Source organism: Microchirus variegatus (genome assembly GCF_963457635.1).
Source record: "Microchirus variegatus genome assembly, chromosome: 23".
NCBI classification, from domain to species: Eukaryota; Metazoa; Chordata; class Actinopteri; order Pleuronectiformes; family Soleidae; genus Microchirus; species Microchirus variegatus.
Window position 1 is genome coordinate 9349877 of NC_139824.1, and position 24122 is coordinate 9373998.

The 24122-nt window shown below is 38.6% G+C and overlaps 2 protein-coding genes across 2 annotated transcripts in view; one reads left to right on the forward strand and one right to left on the reverse strand.

Annotated features, from left to right (window-relative positions):
• Positions 1-2841: 2841 nt before the first annotated feature.
• On the reverse strand, positions 2842-13840 carry LOC310944062 (aminoacyl tRNA synthase complex-interacting multifunctional protein 1-like). Its single transcript, XM_083909769.1, has 7 exons — positions 13730-13840; positions 11157-11287; positions 10137-10250; positions 7936-8100; positions 6333-6544; positions 4762-4930; positions 2842-3144 (listed from the first exon to the last, which is right to left on the reverse strand). Coding segments are annotated over exons 1-7 (960 nt in total). The 5' UTR covers positions 13732-13840; the 3' UTR covers positions 2842-2977.
• A 677-nt stretch (positions 13841-14517) lies between these two features.
• The window catches only part of tbck (TBC1 domain containing kinase), a gene marked incomplete at both ends in the record, with an annotated part of 31760 nt that continues 22155 nt past the window's right edge, over positions 14518-24122 (forward strand). The window contains 18 exons of the mRNA XM_083909752.1: positions 14518-14710; positions 16008-16080; positions 16788-16902; positions 17024-17097; positions 17662-17803; positions 17915-17975; positions 18062-18123; positions 18807-18868; positions 19222-19370; positions 20064-20202; positions 20295-20394; positions 21366-21415; positions 21536-21665; positions 21803-21901; positions 21987-22049; positions 22850-22976; positions 23149-23199; positions 23283-23366. Of these exons, the coding sequence (XP_083765878.1) occupies positions 14518-14710; positions 16008-16080; positions 16788-16902; positions 17024-17097; positions 17662-17803; positions 17915-17975; positions 18062-18123; positions 18807-18868; positions 19222-19370; positions 20064-20202; positions 20295-20394; positions 21366-21415; positions 21536-21665; positions 21803-21901; positions 21987-22049; positions 22850-22976; positions 23149-23199; positions 23283-23366 (1774 nt within the window). The remainder of the gene's footprint in view (positions 14711-16007; positions 16081-16787; positions 16903-17023; positions 17098-17661; positions 17804-17914; positions 17976-18061; positions 18124-18806; positions 18869-19221; positions 19371-20063; positions 20203-20294; positions 20395-21365; positions 21416-21535; positions 21666-21802; positions 21902-21986; positions 22050-22849; positions 22977-23148; positions 23200-23282; positions 23367-24122) is intronic.

Sequence of the window (24122 nt, forward strand, 5' to 3'; positions counted from 1 at the left end):
GTCAGACAGCGAGTGTTGTAACCAGTGATAGTGTCTACGGATCACAATTTCATCCAAATCCGTCCGTGACAGACAAACAGACAAACTCCGGCGAAAACATAACCTACTTCAGAGGTAAAAAAAAAGGAGCCTGTCAGCACTGATTCATATTTGAGTGTAAGTGACTTTTTCGTATGTATTTTTGTGTTTTATATTTGCATTTCTGCACCATGTAAGAATGTATGAAATGCATGTATAAAATCTTATACTACGAGGGTGCACACGGCACTAAAAGGCCAAATACAGACGCGTAGAAAGGATCGAGCGTGGCGACAATAAAAAAGATCTGTAAAACGCTTAAAAATGCAGTATTTAAATTAAAACGCTGACTGAAGTCGTGAGGCCATTGTTGACCCCACAGTTAGAGTCAGCTTGCACATGGTGGGGTGGGGTTTGGGTAGGGGGGTGTTGCATCGCACACAACAAACACACAAACACAATGAAACAGATCAGCAGCTAATATATCATGTTCTGAAAGTGAGGTTGTGGAACATCTTTGTAAAAACAAATACAAATAAAAAACCCCCTAAAAGAAAAAGAAAAAAAACAACACAATAGCATATTTGTCAAAGTGACTCTGAAGACTCGACACCCTTCCAAAGGTTCTTGAAGTAATCACAAAACATACAATGACTTCATGATTCACACCAAATCACATACTGCGAAAACAAAAATACAAATCAGTAAACATGTCTTTTATCTGAGAGGTTCGCCTGCCTTCGTAAAAAAAAAGACCTGTCAAAAGTTTGACTTGCACACTGTTTTGTTGGCCCCAGCAATGAGAATATTTTCCTGACGGTGCTCCCTGTCTGATGATGTTTTGACCACTGGATCGCTTTTTTTTTATGTGGAACTTCAAAACCTGGAAACCTATCGCCCTATTATTCACTGTCACCATTGAACCAAACACTTTCTGGTCATTGGTGTGAACAGCTGCTTCATATCAAAACAGCTGTGAAGGTTATCGTTTCCAGAATTGCTCCATACTCGGTAGTTTGTGAGGTGAAGATTTTTAAAAATAAAAATATGACACATACACTACCGTTCAAAAGTGTGGGGTCACCTATACAATTTTTGTTGTGTTTTCCATTAAAAGTCACACTTTTATTCATCAAAAGAGTTGCAAAATGAATAGAAAATATAGTCAAGACATTGACGAGATTAGAAATAATCTTGTCAATCCATTACAGACCCATATGTTTGCAGCTAGAATAGTCGTTTACCACATCAACAATGTATAGAGTGTATTTCTGATTCATTTTATGTTATATTCATTGAAAAAAAACATGCTTTTCCTTCAAAAATAAGGACATTTCTAAGTGAGCCCAAACTTTTGAACGGTAGTGTATCCATCACATTTCTACCGATATCGCTAAAGTTGGCCCTGCACACACTGGTGCAGGTAGTAAGTCAACCAGCAAATTCAACCAGTTGTCTTGGTCTGATTGGTTCTGACCAGTTTCAGATTGCACGATACACTCAGATTCGTCTACTGCTGCTTCATCCTCCACATGAGGGTCACGGGGGGTCGCTGGTGCCAATCCCAGCTGCCATTTCATCACAGGGCCCACACCTACAGTCAATTTAGATGGTCCAAATTGCCTAATCCCCAAATCTGCATGTTTCTGGACTGTGTGAACCTGCAAATTCCATTGTTTCAGAAACTTTCAATGTTGTGAATACGACACGGGAGGTGGGAATTAAATGGTCTCTTCTTAATTTCAACATTACCTCATTTCAAGGCACCGGTATTCACAATAACGGCTGAAGTGCATAGCAAGGCAAGTACATGAATCATGTAATCATGACGAGAGGTTGACTGCCTAATGTATTTAATACTGGATACTGGAAAAGTAATATTTTAATTGATTAATTAATTGACATTATTTTCATTTGATTTAAAAGAACGGCGTAATTTCGCCATCTATTGCCTTCACCGTTTGGTGTCATCAATATGTAACAACTTAAAATAATGTCATATTGCTAAAAGAGCGAGGAAATTTGAGTTACGCTTCCTTCACACACAGACTATTGATGCAACACAGCTGCTGCTGGGTCATCTATTTACTGACGCTGTTCTTTCAAAGTACAAAAGTGAAAAGCCAAATTGGCCCAATAAACATGATGCGTGAGCTTGTGAGTTATGTGTTGCCCAATTCAGTAATGTTCTTATTTATCAAACTCTTTATCAAAAAGATTTGAGAAAAACATGCATGATGATACGAGTGTTTCAAGCAGATGTGTTTCTTTTTTGCTAAAGTGGAATAATTTGTTGATGCAACATTAGAGGCTCTGGTGCACAGCGCTCTCTCGTCCATTCATTCTGTATAGTCTGATGGTTCCCGAGGTGCACTTTTTTTCTTCCAAGGGGACAATAAAACAAAGCACATGTCTCTGGCATCACAAAGCCAAGATTGAGATAATGACAGTGGGCTTGTAGAGCGGAGTGCATGGGCTGAGAACCATCTACTGTAAATAGCTTCTGCAAAGAGCTCGAGAGCCCCATCTGTTTTTGTTGGCCGTTGTCGTAAAGCGTGTATAGTCTCCATCTCCAGTTCATTAAAATGCCGCAGACGAGATGAAGCACGAAAACCGACGACGCTCACTTCGGTCCGGTACAGCATGTCTTTCAAGAGTTATTGCGTCAGACCCGTAGCAAGATAATGTTCCTCAGGAGGAAACATAAAGTTTGAGAATCAAAGACCGAACACATTTGTATTGATTGATGACATTTTATAGACGCCGCATACTTCAGAGGTCATAAAAAGTTAAGGAACAGATTTTTTTTCGGACACACTTGAAAATATTCTCAACATCCCTTTTTATTGAACATCTTCAAAGCATTCACTTCATTTCACCATCATCCCCGTTTCACGAAAACCATGATCGCCTTCGCTGCCAAGCAAATACTCGGCTATTTCAAGCAGCTCTTGTCATCTCATTTGATTCCGCTGTTGTTCATGGTTTGAGCTTTGCACACTCCCTTGCCGGCCACTTCAAAGGCAGCTCCTTTGTATGTTGCGACACACTGACCGTCTGTGCGCAGGTCTGGCTGAACCTGCTCCCACACCTTCTTCTTAGGGTTCAGCTCTTTGTCCGGTTCACCTGCAGATAAAAATCGACAGATCAGACTTATTTATCCAATCGTCTGTCACGAAAGCAGAATTTATAGATGCAGTCTGGATGTTTTATGAACTTTTTATGGCCTTGCAGAAGCTACTCTGACAATGTTTCACTATATGAATAACTTTAAATCTTTCTTTTCACAGTCACTCTGAAAGAGTCGGTGTAATTGGATATAGTCAATAAAAATTGTCCGTAACTTGCCAACCACTACATTTAAAGCCAATTTGTACGTTTAAATCTCCAACATGAAACTGTCTACCATGCTCTGTGAAACTGTAGTTCGTTCTAAGCTGTACAAAACGTCCAAGCTAAACTTAAGAATCACAATATGCACACGAGGGGGAATAAAAACAATTAAGAGGTGGGTTGTGTTTTTACACATATTTGATTTTGCTTGGCATTTATAACATCTTAAAGCTGATACTGGCTGGCTGGCTTCTGTCGAGTGTCAAGTTATCCCTCTTGGCCTAAACCTTCTCAGAATGTGAACACACAAACACATTTTCAGTTTTACAGTGGCTGCCAATTCTGCCAGTTCACAACTCAAGAGGAGCAACGATCGCTTTTGAGCAGGAGCCTGAAACAGGTTTTCGAAGTGAGACAACTTCTTGAAGTTTGAGCAGATGTTAGTCAGGGAAGAAAAATATGTGTGCTACAGAGGTCTGGTCATCACATGAACTTCATAAAACAACCTACCTTTTATGTCATTATCAATTATAGCCACATTCACACACACAACAAATGGATTGCTCCTTAAACAAACATTTTATCAGTGATTAAAGGTGCCATATGTAAGAATGTGGCCAAAAACGGTTACTACACTCAGATTCAAAATACAGAGGTCTTTTAGATTTCGTTTTCTGACGTAACTGGCAACCCGTGGTTCCTCGGCAGCTGAGACTCTACTGACTGCAATGATTGGTAGATGGCCGTAGGTGGCGCCACATGCCACAACATGATTTCAATACATAAACATGATTTGCAGTCAGCAAAATGTTTTTTTTTAATGCAAATATTTTGTCTGTACTGTTGTTGTTGGTGAGTTCAGTTTGTTATATGAACATTATTCCTGAGTCTCTGTGACATATTAGGAGGATTTTATGGCCAGTTGCTTTAGATTTATTACATAATGCACCATTAAATCTGGAATATTTATCATTACAATCAGCAGTCACAGGTCATTTAGCTTCAGCTTAACAACAAACACGACTGAGAGTTCGAGATTGCGTCACGATTGATGCAGAGTGTTGTTTCTGGCAGTAAGGAGGCTCAACGACACCCTTCATTTCCTAACGACAGAGGTAGTTTGTGGAGAACTATTCTGAGAAACTCTTTCAGTGGACTCTCAACTCAATAACAACGTCACAAATGTGTGGCGCGCTGGTGAATCTTGTCTGGGATAACTATATGGGCACAAAGCTCCATTTCTCTGCTTTTCCGGTATCAATCCGTCCATCTTCTGCCACTTTATCCTTCACATGCAAGTCTCAGCTGACATACGGCAAAAAGCGGGGTCACACCCAAGACAGGTCCATAGTTTTTGAATTTCCTAGATATCGCAAACGGTCTAGTAGTTGCAGTAATGAGAAGTAGTACCTGGGAAGCCCTGGCAAGTAACCCTTTCTCCTGGTTCTGCTCCAGCTGGAGGATCCAGGATTTCAACCTTGTCTGGTGAGCTGGCACACATCACCATAGCCTGAGACACCACTCCTCTCATCTTGGCTGGCTTCAGGTTACAAAGTAGGATTGCCATGCGGTTCTGCATCTGCATGGGCGACAGAAGATAAAAACTACAGTTTTACAGCCCGTACGCTTTACACAATAGTGAAGAAAAACTAAATGATACCTAATTCACTCAGTGCCGTACTGTAGACGTTTGTCTTAACAGTTATTCAACGTCTCGCCTGTCGCAGACTCGTGTTAGTGAACGGTGTCTATTGTTCATCCACACTCAGAAGTAGAGCCATGAATGTGACAACTATGTCCTCAGATTTTCCTTTCTTGCTTCACCGACATAGACAAAGATAACTAATATTAAGAAGACGGTTATCAACAAAGTCAAACAGGAATTTGAATATAGATTCATTGTTTCTGTGAGTAATGGACTGACATGAAAACAAAAGGCAGTAATAGCTCGACCTTTCCAGCTGTAATCAGAGAACACTTAATAAGACGGCGCTACTAAATTGCAGTGCTGCGACACAGTCATCCAAAAATGTGTTTTTACTTAGACTCGTCATTCATTTTGTTACGAAAATACCGTGTTGAAAACTGTGGTTTTCAATTTTTTTCCTGTACCCATTTAAAAATTAAATAACAAGTATTTGAGTTTCCTGAATCCATTATTTTCAAGATTTTAATGCTGCGTCTAATTTTTTCAATGCTGCTTTTCGATCTGGTACTTTATAAGGGGTTCTTATTGGTCCTTTGTAGGAGAAAGAATTCAACAAATGTCTTTAAAAAAAATTAAATTTAGGGGAAGTAAGTCAGAGATATTTTCAAGCAGTTATTTTGACATTTAATGTAATTAAATAATATGCTTTAATATGCTTAAACAACCATGTTTCAGACAACACACAATCAGTGATGGCGACTCAATCAATAAATTAATTCATTAGGATATATTTATCTGTTTCCTGAATAACAGTTTCAATGTTGGAACCACTTCAGAAAGCGTTCATGAACCGCGAAAATCCGTCTTAGACATCAGCGTTTTGTGATATTGCGTTACTTCAAAAATTAGCTCCTGGGCCTTTAGTAAAGGGTTTCCTATTAAATATAGAGTATTTAAAAGTATATCATAATACTTCAAACTATATAATGCCGTTCAAAGTTTGGGGTGACTTAGAAATGTCCTTATTTTTGAAGGAAAAGCACCTTTTTTCAATGAATATAACATTAAATGAATCAGAAACGACTATTCTAGCTGCAAACGTCTGGTTTTTAATGGAACATGTACATAGGTGTATAGAGGCCCATTTCCAGTGTTCTAATGGTACATTGTGTTTGCTAATCGTGTTAGAAGGCTATTGGATGATTAGAAAACATTTGTGCAATTATGTTAGCACAGAATTTTAATGGAAATCTTGGAAAAATAGTATAGTTGATCCCACTTTTGAACAGTAGTGTATATGTAAAACTTATAGAAGACATTACGCAGCAGGTACCTGGTCCAGAGGTATGTGCTTGACCAGTCCGCTGACAACTGTTCTAGGTGAAGCCTCTCCCACATCAACCTGCTCCACATAGAGACTGTCGGCATCTGGATGCTTGTCTGCTGTGATAATGCGTCCAATACGCAGGTCCAAGCGAGACACGTCCACCTTGGCGTCCTCTTGAGCTGGGGCTGCTGCTGCCTTTTTCTCTGCTTTCTCTCCTCCTGGCATCAAAGAGTGGACAAAAAAACCTACTGTTACACAACCAAACTCAAGACTTCAAAGTTCATTTTTCATGTTATTCATTTGAAAATGTAACGAAGGTTCATCGGGGACAATTCGGTTGCGCGTCCAATGCAGACGTACAGTCGGACAGTAGCTGTCCATCATGTGTTAAAGACAAGTTTGCTGAGGAGAGGCATCTGTGAGAGTTTTCATGGTTTTACACTAAACGTGCACGATATTAAAAGAAATGCTTTCTGCAAAGGACCGAGAAGGTTTCAGACAGCTGGTATCTTTCCAAGTAAAACCATAAAGAAAAAAAAAACAAAAAACACATAGTTGAAACAATTTTGGGCATCTGTCTGGAATTGGATTTAATTTCCTCCTATAATTGAAAGCAAAACTTACCAATAACAGGCCTCGGGGTGGCATGTATTTCAAGTGATCCATAAGTCAATAAAAATGAGGAAAAAGGCAATTATTTGCATCTACTTTTTTATCCAAGGAATATATAATACCGTGACATATAATATACGTCATGGTATTATATATTCCATGACACTGGCGGCCACTCGTGGCTGAAAGTAATGACACACTGACATAACAGAATAACAGATGCTTGCTCCCAAAGAGACCGAAATACCTTCCAATGGCTCGCCTGGTTTTCTTATACGCACACTCATTCCTGCGGACTGCGCTGATCAAATGATCACAACAGTCTTTAATCATTCCTTTGAGGACACACCAACTCAACAAAACAAGTTCCGATTCCTGCTTTTGATATGCAACGATCCTCCCTTAGGTAATATTTGCACCACTGCGATGACAGTACCAATACCAGGACTCCACTAGGGTTACACATGGCTTTGTAGACTAACAAGTGACAACTGGGGGAGGTGAGAACAAAGCTCCATAAAGCAGAAATTTAGCCTGTTATCAAGAGAAAAATATCTCTTAATAACAACATCCTAACATCTGGATAATGTATTTGACAAGATTTTGAAATTATTGCTTCCTCTTTCTGACTAACGGCCCCATTGATACATGCAGGATTAATTACTCTAATTATTCCCTGTCCATGGCTGACGGCTCTTACAATTAGTCCAGATAACATATTACTGAAACTGAACCAAGCATCTGAGTGATTTAGTTCTACTTAATTGGAATTCTGTGGCAGGGATTTTCTTGTTTTGTATTATTAAATCATAATAATAAAATAAAGAGAAAAACGCATTACACATTTGCATGGGAACACTTTGGTTCGCTAGTGGCATTGGACAAGAATGCTTCCTTCGAAATCGCTCAATAAACAAAGCTTCACCAGATGTCCTCCAACTGAGGCTCGACTTAAAAAGGCGACTAAAATGTGTTCCGTTATTTATTTTTTTTGTACCTTTTTTCTCTGGTTTCTTCTTCTTTCCTTCTTCTTTTGGAGTGGGAGTCTGGGTATCAGCAGCAGGGGAGGCAGCAGTGGGTGCTGGAGCAGAGGATTTGGGAGGGGTAGGCTTCGAACTGCACTCAACAGTGGGCTCCCCTGATGGCATCGCCACATCCAGCACTAAGGAAAGGACACATCCAAGGTGTTAGGAGGGAGCAGTGGCAACATTTGATCATGGTGACTTTTTACCTCAAGTACACTACTGTTCTAAAGTTTGGGGTCACCTATACAATTTGCTGGTGTTTTCCCATTAAAAGTCACACTTTTATTCATCAAAAGAGTTGCAAAATGAATAGAAAATATAGTCAAGACATTGACAAGATTAGAACTAATCATTTTTATTCATAACATAATTGCACAAGGGTTTTCTAATCATCCAATAGCCTTCTAACGTGATTGGCAAACACAATGTACCATTAGAACACTGGAAATGGGCCTCTATACACCTATGTTCATATTCCATTAAAAACCAGACGTGTGCAGCTAGAACACTCATTTACCACATTAACAATGTATAGGGTGTATTTCTGATTCATTTAATGTTATATTGATTGAAAAAAAGTGCTTTTCCTTAAAAAATAAGGACATTTCTAAGTGACCCCACACTTTTGAACGGTAGTGCATCTCTCATGACAGAAAATCATTATGTGATATTGACAAAAGTGCAGAGAAAAGCGTATCTCAACTGCTGCAAACTTGTACACTTTTTCTTAGTTGTGCCCTTTCACACAAAGTTGGTTGCATCAGCATAATACGGTGAAATGATACAGAGGGAACTTTATTTACCCAACCAGTGGCAAGACTGCTCTAATGCAAACAGTTTTGATGGGAAAATGACACAGTGTCCAATCTGATGGAAACAAGGAAATGGAGCCATAAAAGCTGGGAACAATGTCCTACAATAACTCCCCAGGACGAAAAAGAAAAAAAAAACCCTTCATTTAAGGCGCCTGATGTTTGAGTTTCTACAAAACCTTGTCTGGGCACAAGTGACAAACATCGGTCTGCAGGCACACCACTGTCGCCATAATGCTTTTAATTCTATGTTAGGACCTGAGATAAGGAGTTTACCTTGGAATTATGGGCAATAACCTCTGAAACTCTTGACATTCTACTTTAGGTTTTTACATTTAGATGGCACAAAATCACACAATGACACTTGCAGTGAGTAAAACTTTTTTTTTTGTATAAATTACACCATTATATCAAATAGATTTCATATAAACACATTTTCTATAACAGCAGACATAATGTGGAACCTTTACCTACACTGGAGTTAAGGTGTAGTTCAACCTCATGTAGATTTTCAACTTTAAAATGGTTTAAAGCTAATTTGACGTCAAACTTTAGTTAATACTGTTTTTTATTACTTTCTTGACTGCAGGAAAGTTGTTGAATGGCACAATTACGGTCACACTGAATACTCCCCCCCCCCCCCCTCTTCTCAATAACAAATTTAGCAAAGTCACTTTGAATTCCTTTTTTTTTTTTTTTTAAAGGGTCGATGTGTTAAATCATGTTTTCCATGTTTTGATTTCTCCATCTTGTATGTCACCTTAAAGCCATTATAAAAGAAACCCCCAAAATAAATATCACAATCAGATGCAATATGTGGGGAATAAAAAAATAGTACCGGGTGTACTGAAACACATTCCTTCAATGTTCCAACACCAATATATTGAGTTTTTGTCCCCCCCTACAATAAGGTTAAACTGCTTATTTGTTCCAGTCCTCCTTTATTCTTGAATGCAGATTCTCTCTGGAAAGCATTAAATGTGTGTTAATGTGTGTGATCTGAACTGTTTGCCCTTGAATGTCAACGTATGTCTCACACACAGACCCACATGTTGTCCCCATCACGCTAATGGGGGGGGGGGGGGGTTCTCGAAGCACTATGGATGCTTATAGTAAAAACAAAAGAGATCTGGTTATAATGAGCTGAAGCGAGAATGCGCAAGATGCTATCATTGATAGCATCAAACCAAACAGTGCTCTAATGAGCAACAACTGACATCAAATGTTTCCTGAAGTCAGGCAGACACAACTGTGTCTATAACGGGATATAAAAGGGAAAACAACATCAAGGTCTTCTTTAAAGTCAAACAAACGTTTTGATTTGAAATGGACGTCTTTGCTGGGAAACAAACGCGTCTTACCTCCCCTCCTCTTCTCCTTTTCAAGCAGCTGTTTTTTCAGTTCCTCTATGTCATTCTTTAGTTTTGCATTCTCCACCATGAGCTTCTTCTCTTCTCTGACACTGGCCTGGGCAACTGCAAGGAGACACGTTGTCGTTAAATGCAGCACAGGAATTTCAACCTTACATGTACTGACTAAAATATGACAACTGGGAAATAGAGCCATTCATTTAGAAATCATTACAATTTTTAATTAGAAATAGTTTACGTAGTTCATCTTTCTTGAAATTTGCAGGCGATAACACTAGTGCTGTCAACTGCGTTTAACAGCGTCGATGTTAACGCATGACACGTTTCCATGATGACTGACCGGAAAAAGACGCGCGTGACGTCATGCTTACGTGATTCCCGATTGTTAAAACGAGTCTCTAAAGTATGTTTAATAGTACTATTAATAGGCGCTAAAAGGAGCTAATGCAGCTAACGGAGCTAACGGTGCCTGGACTCCGGTGTCGCGGCACGTAAACATGACGACATTCGCATATTTTTCCAGTCAGTCGCCATGGAAACGTGTCGCGCGTTAACCTTTTGCACAGCACTAGATAACACATAAAGGGATGTTCAAAAGATAAGCTTCTTTTATTTATTCTTTTACTCAACTGCATTAAGAATAACATCCAACTCAAATACACCTTAAATTCATCTATTATTTGTTCCAACATAATATAAAAGTATATCATTTTGATTAACTTGGAGCAGGAATCTATTAAATACTCTCTGATTAACTTCTTGACAGTAACAGCAAGCATTTCATTTGTCCTCAGACTAAACTTTAGGACACCTTTATATAACTTATACACGTGTGTGGTCCTGCAGGAATTTCACTCCTATGGCCTCTGTCTAGACAAAATGACACCAACAATTTAAATGTAAACGGACAGAATTTATATAGCGCCTTTACAACGCGCTTTTTATTGGCTGACAGACTTATAGTGTATGGGTGTTAATTTGTGGTGTGCTCTCTCTCTCTCTCTCTCTCACTGGTTTTCTCCTTCAGCAGCTGGACTTGCTGTTTGAGGTACTCGATGATCTGGTCAGCCTCAGCCGCTCTCTGCTCGAGCTTCAACAAAGGATTGTGACTTGACATGTTGATCAAGGAGCGAACCAAGGACCTAAAAGGAAAAAGAGCTCTTTTTAGATTTGGACAAAAAGTGTTGATAAATCAAGCAGACATTAGCGATGGAATAACTGGTTGTACAAATATGTGGAAAATGGTGTGTCCTCAATAAGTCAAATCCTTTTCCTTGTTTTCAAATCAACTTGTGAGATGCATTTCCAAGCACCATAGTGCATAATGTCTCCAAATGAAACATGTTTGGAGTTACATGGTTTGCATTCCAGCAACATCGCACCACAAACTACAGCTTCCAAATTGACCACAGTGCAGAGACAACCCCTGTTTGACAGTCTCAACAAAAACTGAACATTGTAATTTGCATAAAGGTGGCATGGGTTGATTGTTCGACAGGATTGCATTCCATCGGAGCTAGGTTTCCTATTTAAGTGCAACATTCATTATGTGGCATGAGCCTTTTGGCTGCTTCGTTGTTAAAGCTGTACTAGGCAGAATTGCAAGACAAAATGTTTCTTACAATGCAATCTCTAAATTCTTCAGAAATCCATAATAAGTTCTGGTTCAAATCAGTCAAGCCACATTTTTGGATGATTTTGTGCGCACTTCCAAGAGAAAAGTAGTGACGTTGCATTCAGTTTATCGTTTGCATCATACGACCAGCATCACTGTGCATTCATTTTTGGAAAAAGAAAAGTTCCTAGGAGATCAGCAACACTTGTGGCACTCCACAAACACAACACTCAAGGGTTGTGTTCCTTCATCCACTGAATTTGGCAAATTACATCTGGAAGAAAGAGGAAAAGAAAGATTTCTCCAGGCCAAGGCATGGAGAGGAAAACTTCTAACACATATTACAGGGAGGTGCTGGAAAACAACAGCTGGCCAAAGATGAAAACAAAATGGTGGGGGATGAGGAAATTAGAAACACAAGAGAACTGGAGTTGATAAAATCAGGGATCAAAGAATTGTTTTTGGAGAAACCGAATTGATTTAAACAGGACCAGTGATGGAGTTATAACAACAGCCACAAAAAGGCTGATCTCATTTGGATAACCTCTGAAAATTGCTCCTGGGAATGAGGTATGGTTCATTGCATAGTGACATTAAGAGAACATTGCATTTTAGGATTTTAGATTGAAATGGCTAAACGTGTTAACAAGCCAGGATTTCACTGGCTTTCAATTAGCCTAATGTACCTGACTTCACAATAGCAGAATTGAAATATTTCTTCCATGCCATCGAAGGGTTTAAATTTTGCAGGGAAACTGCACTCGAGTTGCAGAAGACAACCTCAACACTACTTTTTAAAACTAAGCTGCTAAAGATAATGCTGCATAGTTGTACATGTGTTTGAACACATGATCAAACCCAGCATTCTCTGCTGTGGTGGTAGTATGTCAGCAGACTGACCAGGAGACAAGTGTCATCCCTTTTTTCATGCATCAATTCACCAGTAACCTTATCCTTTAAGAGGCCATACCTGTCTGCCAACCAGACCGATGCAAAAGAACAGAGTGCAGTATGCCAGCACCACCTGAAGGCATCACGAGGACCTACACATTAAACATGTAGTATGCCTGTGTTTAGCCTTATCCCCTAAAACTGACTTCAGTCAAACATAAAATTATGTCATGTGCAACATAAACATCAAAATATTCAGTTTGCATGTGATCAGCTATTTACAAGCAGTGTGATGGAAACAGTTAAACTATGACACATAACCATACAGTTAAGAGAATTAAGAGACCACCGTTACTAAAACCCAGCTAATGTTTTTGATTAGTATAAATCAGATATTCTTCTAAATTACTGGACAACAATGTGTGTGTGTGTGTGTGTGTGTTTTTTATGTGACCATTTCCATTCAGAATGAAGAATACTATGTGATTATAAAATTTAAACCCATGATAATATTAATGATTGATGTGTGATTGAAGTGATTTATGACATTAGTATTTAAACAGGTTACTGCACACATTGTTTGATTTCAATGTATTTGCTGACAGTTGTTATGATACAATAATTACTCGCTTATTAATTTGTAATTTCCTTCTGGAAGGTGAAGATTCATTGGACTACGGAATTATTATTTGTACGAATTTGAATACAAGTTAACACGTTTTGGTTTTAGGATTTGGGACAAAAAGAAGGTGTTATGTATGGTTATGTATGATTATTACCAGTTACGTACTGCAGTTTCACTGATTTGCAAATCAACGTAAACATAACATGCACAACTCCTATTGTGCATAAGTTAACATGTGTACAGTGGTGAACAGATTGCTCAGTAGCTTACAGTGATCATTTATTACCTCATGTTGCGTCAGTTAAAACAAGCTCTTTTACTCTCATGCAGCTATCGTCGGTTAGCCACCAGCTGTATTGTTGGTTAGACGATACCAATAGACGAAGGTTAAATACAACAACGGTTAGTTGAAGCCGTAAACGGAAAGAAAGAGGGATTTTTCACAAGACTTACATGGACTCTGAACAAAACCCAACACGTTTCAGGGAGAGCAGGGGGCGCTGACAGGTGCTAGCTTTGCTGAAGTTGGCTTCGCACGGTCGCCAATTTAGGACCCCGCCTAGATCTCTATCTAATCCGGATGTGACAGAGCTCACGTGCTCTCCAGCCTATACATGTTACAGATCGACACAACGCGTGAGGAGGCAACAGTATTCGCCTGTAAGTAATGACTGGAAAAAGCGAATACATCGTCAAACAAAGGTATACAAAATAAACTAAGAATAATTTAAATCATCATTTCGATCAAACACGGCGTGAAACTATTTCGGTACCTTTTTTTTTTAATTCACAACCCTTGTTTTATGGGTTACGACTCTGTCGCACAAAATTGACGACACAGGTCACGTTCACTTCACTCAGCTGTTCCCATAACATAGCAAGAGGAGGGAAGTACTAGTTCATTTAAAATATCTTTAATACTTAATATCAGGTTTATTCTGTTGACATGGCCGCGCAGCCTTCCTGTTAAGCGTGAGTAGATACATTTTCGGAGACTATGCAAATGATATGTTTGATGTAACTGGCATGTATATTGCTAATTCGGCTACATACACAGCGGATTTGATTTTCGTGCATCCGATGTATGATGTCATTACAACGGTACTATTCACCCGTATCTCGCTTTAATGATGGCTGGCTAATGTAGAATGACATAAATTCGTCTCAGTAATAATCATGTTATCGTATATCACGCATACATTGTACTAAAGGCTGTTATTCCTCTTTTCTCCAGTGACAGGATGAGACCCCTTAAAGACGCTCAGCTGGGGGCCTTCACCTTCTTTGCATCAGCTCTTCCTCATGACGTCTGTGGGAGCAATGGCCTTCCTCTCACCCCCAACTCCATCAAAATCCTGGGACGCTTTCAGATCCTCAAGACCATCACTCATTCCAGACTCTGCCAATATGTGGACATCTCCAGAGGGAAACACGGTATGACACTAACATCAAACCTTTATACCTCCTTGTCATCACCAATGCATCTCTTACTGAATCTCTTGAATGCAGCTTATTATTTGAGTGTTGTGGGGGGAGCTGGACATTGAACGAGACGCAGGGGGTACCTTTCAGACATGAAACGTGGAGATTTTTCAGAAATTGTCAGGAATGACTGAGCAAATTCAGACAGAGGTTCTTCTGCCAGCTCCCGAGTCTAATCTCCAGATAGTGTCCAAGTTTGCTCATGTGTGAATGCAGCAGGAGAAAGTTTGGATAATCCCTGGCAAGTACATATGGGATTGCCTACCTCCTACATGCTCAAACCATGATGCCACCTCCTCTGACTGGATCCATTATTGCTGGACGATGTCTGGACCCCAATGCTTTAGACATGGTCCAAAATTCCTGTCTGAAAACAGCTATAGAAACATCCTTCCAATTATAATAAACATATTTCAAAACATTTCTTTTTTTAAAAAGTGTTAATAAAATAATACAGCACATCATCTTATAAATAGTAAGAGCTAATGAAAAGCAAACTGTTTTGATTCATGGAGGACTGATGATACAGCAGTGGTTGGACTATGGTATGTTTTAAACCTTTGGGAACTACACAAGAAGAGAAGGAACTGTTCAAAATGAAAAGGATGTGCAGACCTACAACATAAAATACGCCTTTTAAAAACCAAGTAGGCAAGATATCAAGAGAGCAGGTGGATGATATCCTGTGAGCTACTGTTTTCTCGAGGATGGAGAGAGAGACCAGAGAGAGAGAGAAACTCAAAATCTGACAGTACAGCAGAATGCTCATGAGAAATGACAATATCCATGGAGATGGGGCCAGAATATATCCGATGCCTTATACTTTCAATTTTCTGGGGAGAACATCCAAACTCCACTCTGAAGGTCACAGCCAAAACTGGAACCCTTGTCCATGTATTTAATATTTAATTTTCAATATGCTATATTTCTTTGAATGTGAACTCACAACGATCTTATGCAAAACATACTCTGCCTTTTTATTTATGCAGGCTAAACAGATTTATCTTCCTAACACTTGACCCTGGTCATGTTTTACCCAATTTCACCTTGTTGCTTGTTAATGCTGTGGCTTATTATATGACATTATATTATATGTTTGTTGCACATGCATTATATACAATTTTGGATTTAGGGTGCTGCACTGCATATTTTTGCAATTCAACACTCATTAGCCCATTAGTTTAATGTAAAGTCTGTAATACTAAATTAACTGCATTTTCTCATTTTGGTGTCTTCTTGTTGTCTTTAGAACGACTGATTGTTGTCGCTGAACACTATGAAAGCTGTTTAAGTGATTTCCAAAAACAGGGGAAAACTGCCAGGTGAGTTTGTAATTACAATTATGCAGTATGAAACTTCTTTTACTTTTACTCATCAAACAACCTACTGTTGATTACAGAGTATTATATCTGTCTATACACTACCACTCAAAAGTTTGGGGTCACCTATACAATTTGTGTGTGTTTTCCATACTTTTATTCATCAAAAGAGTTGCAGAAATAATTGAAAATATAGTCAAGACATTGACAAGATTAGAAATAATGATTTTTATTCAAAATAATAACTTTGCTTTTGTCATAGAACCAGCTACACTGTTTTCAGCTGTGTTAACATAATTGCACAAGGGTTTTCAAGGGTTTTCTAATCATCCAGTAGCCTTCTAGTGCGATTAGCAAACACAATGTACCATTAGAACACTGGGGAGATGGCTGCTGGAAATGCACCTATGTACATATTCCATTTAAAACCAGACGTTTGCAGTTAGAATAGTCTAATAGTATAATCATTGAAAAAAGTGCTTTTCCCTCAAAAATAAGGACATCTCTAAGTGACCCCACATTTTTGAATGGTTCTGTATATGTATAATGATATACAAAAATCTTGCCATCTGCTGGCTGAGGTTAGGTTTGCATTTTAAGAACGGTGTATAGAGTTGTTCACACTCTGTTTTGAGTATCTCTTCATCTGAATATGTCACAACTTGATCCTGAAAAGCTCTGACTCACAGTTGTCTGTCTGTTTACATTAGTCCAGTGCAGGTGCTGCAGGTCGCCTTTGAGATCCTTGAAGGTTTGGACTTCATGAACAAACATGGCATGGTGCACAGAGCCCTCAGTGCACACAATGTGCTGATGGATTGCAAGGTACCGTATCTATCGCATGGATCTGTTTTTTATTTGTCTGAATGTATTTTTGGTTAAAAGAAAAAAAACGTGATTACTTCAGTGCAATGCTGTCTTTCTAAGATGGATTTTCTATTTGCAGGGGAATGTCAAGCTGGCAAAGTTTGGCCTTTATCACATGACTGATCATGGGGCTGATGTGGATTTTCCCATTGGGTACATCTCTTTCTCCTCATTTATCACAAAGAAAGGTTCATTAGTGCTTCTCTGGAACTCTTCAACTGCTCTGACTGAGCTATGTGAGCTGTCTGTTCGAGGTCAAAGGTTCACATGTATCTCTTTGATGTTACAAAAGGCAGTTTGACCATAACATTTAACCGTAATTGTCCATCATTTTTCATCGAAAGCAGGTTTTTGAGGCATGGAAATAGCTTCCTAGTTGAGGGACTGTAACATATTGGTGGACTTTTATCTTAATCCAAAGGCCTTTGTGTTCCACCAAGTATCTCTGCCTAATATTCTTTTACAGATTGATCGCACATGCCCATGAGTTTCTCCAAAACATCTGGATGGAAAATGTGATGAACATAATAAACAGTTTTGGCTAATTATTTTTCGGAATAAATTTGTGTGCTTCACCTGAAGCAACAACAAGAGCGCATTACTTGGTTATTGTGTAACTTTGATGTCTTTAGATCACTTTAGTAAACTAGGAATCTACAATTAGCATTATTAATTGGCTAAGTAAAGTGCTTATCTGCTTTGTGATCTTGACCTCAGGTACCCATCATACCTTGCACCAGAGGTGATCGCTCAAGGCTCTTTCCACCCCAGTGACCCTTCTCATGAGGACTCGCCTCTGCCCTCAGGACCCAAGTCTGACGTTTGGTCTCTTGGGGTGTTGCTCTTTGAACTGTGTGCTGTAAGAATCCTTCATGAACCACTTCATAAAAGATGTTGCTTTTAGGATTTTGCCTAAACTCATGCCGTATCATTTTCACCTTAAAACTTAATGCCCTGAGTGTTTTCACAGGGTCGACGACTGCTGCAGACTATTGATGTAAGCGAGAGACTGAAATTTATTCTGACCTTGGGTAAGTGACCGGGGGATCAGTGTTTTAAGCACTAAAGCACTGAGGCTGAATGACTGTAGACTTACAGAGTGACGTGTCTTTCGAAGGTTGCATGGATGATATCGTCACCGTGCTTGCTGAGGAACATGGGTGCCTGGATGCAATTAAGGTAGTACGAAATGACCAGGTGAACTCTTGTACTCACCAGCGAGTATGACAAAATGTTATTCAACAGTACCACACACTGCGGCCTCCAAAATGACAGATATAATTGCGGGTAGTCTAAATAAAATCATATGACAACCACATCCCCCATAAAATGATTTAGTTGAGTCCAAACCTTGAACCTTTACCTTTATGAAACCTTTTTCCTCTTGTATTAGACTGTATGGACTTTAGCTCAGTGTACCTAATAAACTGCCAACTGTGTGTATAACATGATCCTGAGCTCAGGAACAGATAGTCACACAGTACTTTCTTCAGGGTCTTTCTTGAAATAAATTATATATTCTCTAAAGAAAGATAGATTTACAGATTTAGATCAGGAACTATCTGATCTAAAACGTAAAAAGAAAAAACATGCTTACTGTACTTGACACCTTCCTTTACTGAATAATATAGTTGCTACTCAAAAGTGTTCATATTTGATACTCAAGCCTGGAATTAATAGATTTTGTAACGGTTTCTAAAATGTCTAAAAAGTCAAAACTATTGAAATATATTCACACAGATATTCTACCATTTTTCTATTTTGTATAAACACTTTCTTGGCCTTTTGAGATAATTAGCATTCTGAAAGAGACCTATGCTTGTTGTTTGTACTGCAGCTAATAAAGTGTTTTTTTTTTACAGGCGCTGCCCGATAATGTTCTGGAGTTATTAAGAAAATGCTTGACCTTTCTTCCTTCCAAAAGGTAAATACACTCCCTAGTTGATGTCACATTCTGTTCAAGGACATTTAGTTTCCAAAACACTGTGGTCACGCATTTTATGGAGTGATTCTACGGCATCTTATGAATGCTTTAACCAGTTGGTGAGATGATGCAGACGCCTGTTGTTTGCTGACATTTTGAAACCTTAATTTGACTTGAGGTTTAATATAATAATTTCTGTTTTTTACAAGCGGTAATGAGGTCATTTGGACACTCAGCTGGGATTGGCTCCAGCCCCCAGTGACCCTCATGTGGAGGATGAAGTGGTAGACAATGAGTGAGTGAGGTTTTTACAAGATTGTGTGTGTGTCTGCTTATCCTTCTGTGTACTCCAGACCAACCCCCGCAGAGCTGCTGGAAGACCCTGTGTTCTCTTTGGTCTCATACCTCTATACGCCATTCCAGAAACCCATTAGCCTCTTCTCCTCCTCCCTCCGTTGTGCACATCTGGAGCTTCCAGAGGACATCAGTGAGCTTTGCAAAGGTCTGCACCAACAACTCTTCATCAACCTTTTATCAAATAATTTTCAGACTGCTCATCTGTTGTACTTAACTTAAAAAAACAACAGTTCCTGCAGCATACATTCTATTTTTGTATAATTAATACAATTCAATTATATATAATAATTCAATTATTTTCCTAGCATTTAAACTTAATGAGCAAAAATATTTGCTGGTCCTGGGGGGAAGAAAACAACAAAGCATCTTTATCAATACGGAGCTATAAATTAGAACGTATCACGCATTAGCATTAGACAATTGGTCATGGTTAGCATTTAATACTTTATTGATGGTAAAAGTTCAGAAAAATTCAGGCCACAGAAGTCGCAATAGATCTGCTATAATCTTCTGAAATTATTCTTTCCTTAGCTTAATTCTTCCATTGCTACAAACCTGTAATACATATTATGTCAAGCCTATCCAAAATGAAACAGGGTTAGAAAACGAGTGGATTGTTGCTACATTGATTCTCATTTACGCTAATATTTTTGTTTAAGAGAAAAATTAAGATGTTTATTTTCAACATTATAGGCAACATTCACTCTTTCAGTCTCTTAAATGTACAGTCAATAAAACCACTGCCACACTAAACGTCGAGAAGCTACACCTTGTTCCTTCAACTAAACTCGCTGTTATAGTGTTATGGTTCTATGTGGTTCTGTGTGTTTGCCTTTAGACGAAGATGACAACTACCTATCTGAGCGAGCCATAGATGAGGTGTACCATCTGTGGTGTCTGGCTGGGGGAGACCTGGAGAAGGAGCTGACCAATAAGGAGATCATACAGTCCAAACCTCCAATCTGCACACTGCCCAAGTACATCACAACACAAACAGAATCACAAATAAGTTCATTTCGCTCTCAGTTGTAGTAAAAAAATGTTTTCTGTTTTTGCTTTTCCCATGTAGTTTCGTCCTGGAAGATGGGGAGTCATTTGGCCAGGGCAGGGATCGTAGTTTCTTGCTTGACGACACTACTGTCACACTGTCTCTCTGCCAACTCAGAAATGTAAGACAACATTTAAAATCTACATTATGCAACAGTGTGTAAACTATAATATTGTGCATAAAGTCTAATTGATCCTCTGCATTAGTTACTGAGTTGATTGAAGACTGCACTGATGTTGTTAATACATGATTCATTGATTACTTACTTAGTTACCATTTATCATAATTTTTAAGGGAAAAAAACAAACAAGCATTTGATGGTTCATTTGAGAAGGAATGTTTATTTTCTTGTCTTACATCCCCGTAAACAGATTTTGGATTTTAGTGTGTTGACAAAAGCAAAACATTTTAGCCACATCACCATGGACACCAATGACAATCTGAATGTTTATAGCACAAAGAGTTAATTAATTAAAAGAATAAAAAATAAAGAAAAGTTTTATTAAAATAATGAATTATCAAATGTTAACACTATTTGCAACAGTGACATGTAAATACAATTAAATGGGTTTTTAATAATTTGGTACATAAGAAATCAAATGGCACAGATGGTGCCAAACTGTGCCAAACGAGAGAACGCCGAGACAACTCTTTATTAAAACCTCTGTCATTTTACTCTGCTTCACTACAGCAGCATCAGACTTTGCACAGCTCATGTTGTTACATATACATGTGTTTTCAAGCTCCTACTGCATATTTTAAAGGTGATATTTACTTTAAAATATATATTTTTTAAGGTGAGAGAAAAAAAAATCATTTATGCCATGTTCCATATGCATTTAAAGACATATAAAGTAAAACTTACACCTCTGGTGGAATCTCACAAGTGTTATCTTTATTTTGATACCAAGAGGGAAGAAGAGGTTAACACAATTTAGTACATGACAATCATTTGCCTAAACATTATTATGCTTGTTTATCACACTTGATAAAACTGGGCCATGGGCAACACCAGATCTGTTCAATCAGTTTAATAAATGGTTATGTGTTTATTTTATTTATTTAACACAAGCTTCTCTCTGCCTTACAAAGAGACTGAAGGATGTTGCAGGAGAAGCCTATTACCCTCTGCTGGAAGATGAGTAAGCATAAGCAATCCCCATCCATTATTTGTCCCCTGTCGCTATTCTTCACACCAGCCAGTTATTTATTGTTGTTGGTTTGGGTAATATCATATTCCCCTTTACTGTTCCCTCCCGCAGACAGTCAAGTCTGCCCCAGTCCAACAGCAGCAACGAGCTGTCGTCCACCGTCACGCTGCCAATCATCATCCGCGAGAGAGACACCGAGTACCAACTCATCCGCATCATCCTCTTCGACAGGCTGCTCAAGGTCAAAATGCAAATCCTTCCACACATACACAATACACGTGCACACACATACTATGAGTCACACGTTTACAAAAAGCACAGGAGACATGTGTGTAATATTGTTGAATTAAAACTGAGTGACTTAATCTTTGTCATTAGGCCTATCCATACAAGAAGAACCTAGTGTGGAAAGAGGCAAGGGTGGATATTCCACCTCTTGTTCGAGGACTAGCGTGGGCTGCACTGCTGGGTATTGAGGTACAAGATGAATCATAGTTGTGTCGGAAAAAATGGTTTTATTATTATTTTGTGAGGACACTTACTTTTTCACGTTTTCACACAGGGAGACATTCAGGCCAGATATGACACCATAGACAAGGATACTCCCATTCCGACCGACAGACAGGTACATTTTTTTGTTTTTTTGTTTGATTGTTTTTTTTTTAGCAATAATGTTAAGTCAAAAGTACTTAAACAACTCCTGATAAATGTACACATTTATTCCTGTTAACCCTTAGTGCTCGTTCCGCATGGATCTGTGCCGCAGGTGCACCCATGGGAATAATACACAACTCCTTATATGGACATCCTAGGGGTGTGTGTCTATAGGTCACATATTCAGGCTTCTTATGTGTTGCAATAATAGCAATAATTGTGCAGAAGTCACAAAATTAGACCATTTTTCTTTTATTTTTGTTCATAAAAACGAGCCAAGTGAACGTTGAACTGTGACGTTTTTACCAAATTTCACAAATTCGATCTGATTTTAAACATTTTCAGTACTTTTTGCTCAGGTGTGTTTATATAGTTGGTGAAAATGGAGGAACTGTTTCATCAGCTTGTCTAGGTTGTGCTGAAAAATAGGGTATAAGACACTATATTGCGCATTCTAAAGCCTCTGTATATACTGTACGTTTAAACATAGTAATTGGAAAAAGCAGCAAACATGCTCTGTGTTCTAAGGGTTAAAGACTATTTCTAATATTTTGCTATCTGTGGTATTGTTAAATCCGATGAAGGTATTGTATTGTCAAATCTATTGTACACCTTTTTTGAGATCAGAGCTGGAGGGTTTGGCTATTTATCAATTAAGAATATTTATATGTTTAATCCTTATTTTGAAAAAAGGACAAAAGGAGGATTTTTCTATAGAATGTAACTTCCTGTTGAATTTTCTTATGAGATATTATGTGTTTTCTTGGACAGATTGAGGTGGACATCCCACGCTGCCACCAGTATGATGAGCTGCTGTCATCTCCTCAGGGCCATATCAAGTTCAGGCGTGTGCTGAAAGCATGGGTGGTCTCCCACCCTGACCTAGTCTACTGGCAGGGTTAGTGTCTCCCCTGTGTCAGTCTCTCCCTACAATCAATCATTTTTATGTTTTTCCTTTTAAATATTCACTTATTTCCATTGTGCTTCACAAGACTGAACACTAGATGGTGATCACGCCTTGTCTTCTAACCTGCAGTTGTGACTTAACTATTTTAATATTATCATTACAGGTTTGGATTCTCTTTGTGCCCCGTTCCTGTACTTGAATTTCAACAATGAAGGTACGACTTTGAACTTGTTGAATAATGTAGATTTGTTCTATTTCCGCTCTGCCTCCATTAATATTATGTCTTATTCTTCACAGCACTGGCATATTCCTGCATGTCTTCGTTCATCCCTAAATACTTGTACAATTTTTTCCTGAAGGACAACTCGCATGTCATCCAAGGTGAGATATACAGTTTTTTGTGAGTGGAATAGAGCTGCAAGTGTTTTATTGAATTTTTTTTTTTTGCCCCTTTGTTATATCAATTACACCCCTCTGCTTCCCCTTTCTCCATCACGTTTCCACTTCTAACATAGTCAAGTGCCACTGCAAATTAATTAATGAATATTGAACATGGTCAGAGCATTGAGCTAAGTTCCTCGGCTCACTGTTGATTAAGTTATGCCTCTGTGTTGTTCGTAAGCTGTGAAAACTAATTCCAGTCTGTCTTAATGGAGTTTGCAGCTGAGCCACCTCATTTGCAGATGGAAACAAATGGAACCGCAAACGCCTGCAGACAAATGTCAGAAGCAATTGTTACATGACTGATAAACAGTTACACCATGCACCTCTTGAGCTCAGTGGGGAACATGGCTATTATCATTTCTTTCCACTGCTAGATGCCCTGAAGAGCTTGCTAATGTTCGTCTATCTGGTCAGAGCCTTTTTTTCCTACAGTGTGAAGAATGGCATTAACACATGATTTTGCTGCATTGGGTTTCCATTTGACGTGCACAGTAGTTTTAAGTCTTCACGTTTGCACAGTTGCACCTTTTTTTTTATTACACGGAAGTAAATGATACCTAAAATCTCATAGTATGATTGTTGTAAATTATTTTTTTAAAATACCTTTTCATTCTTTCATCTTTCACGTGTTTGTTTACCAAGTTAAACTCTGCGTTTTATGTTGACCTTTTTCCTCTTCTGCCTGTGTTTCAG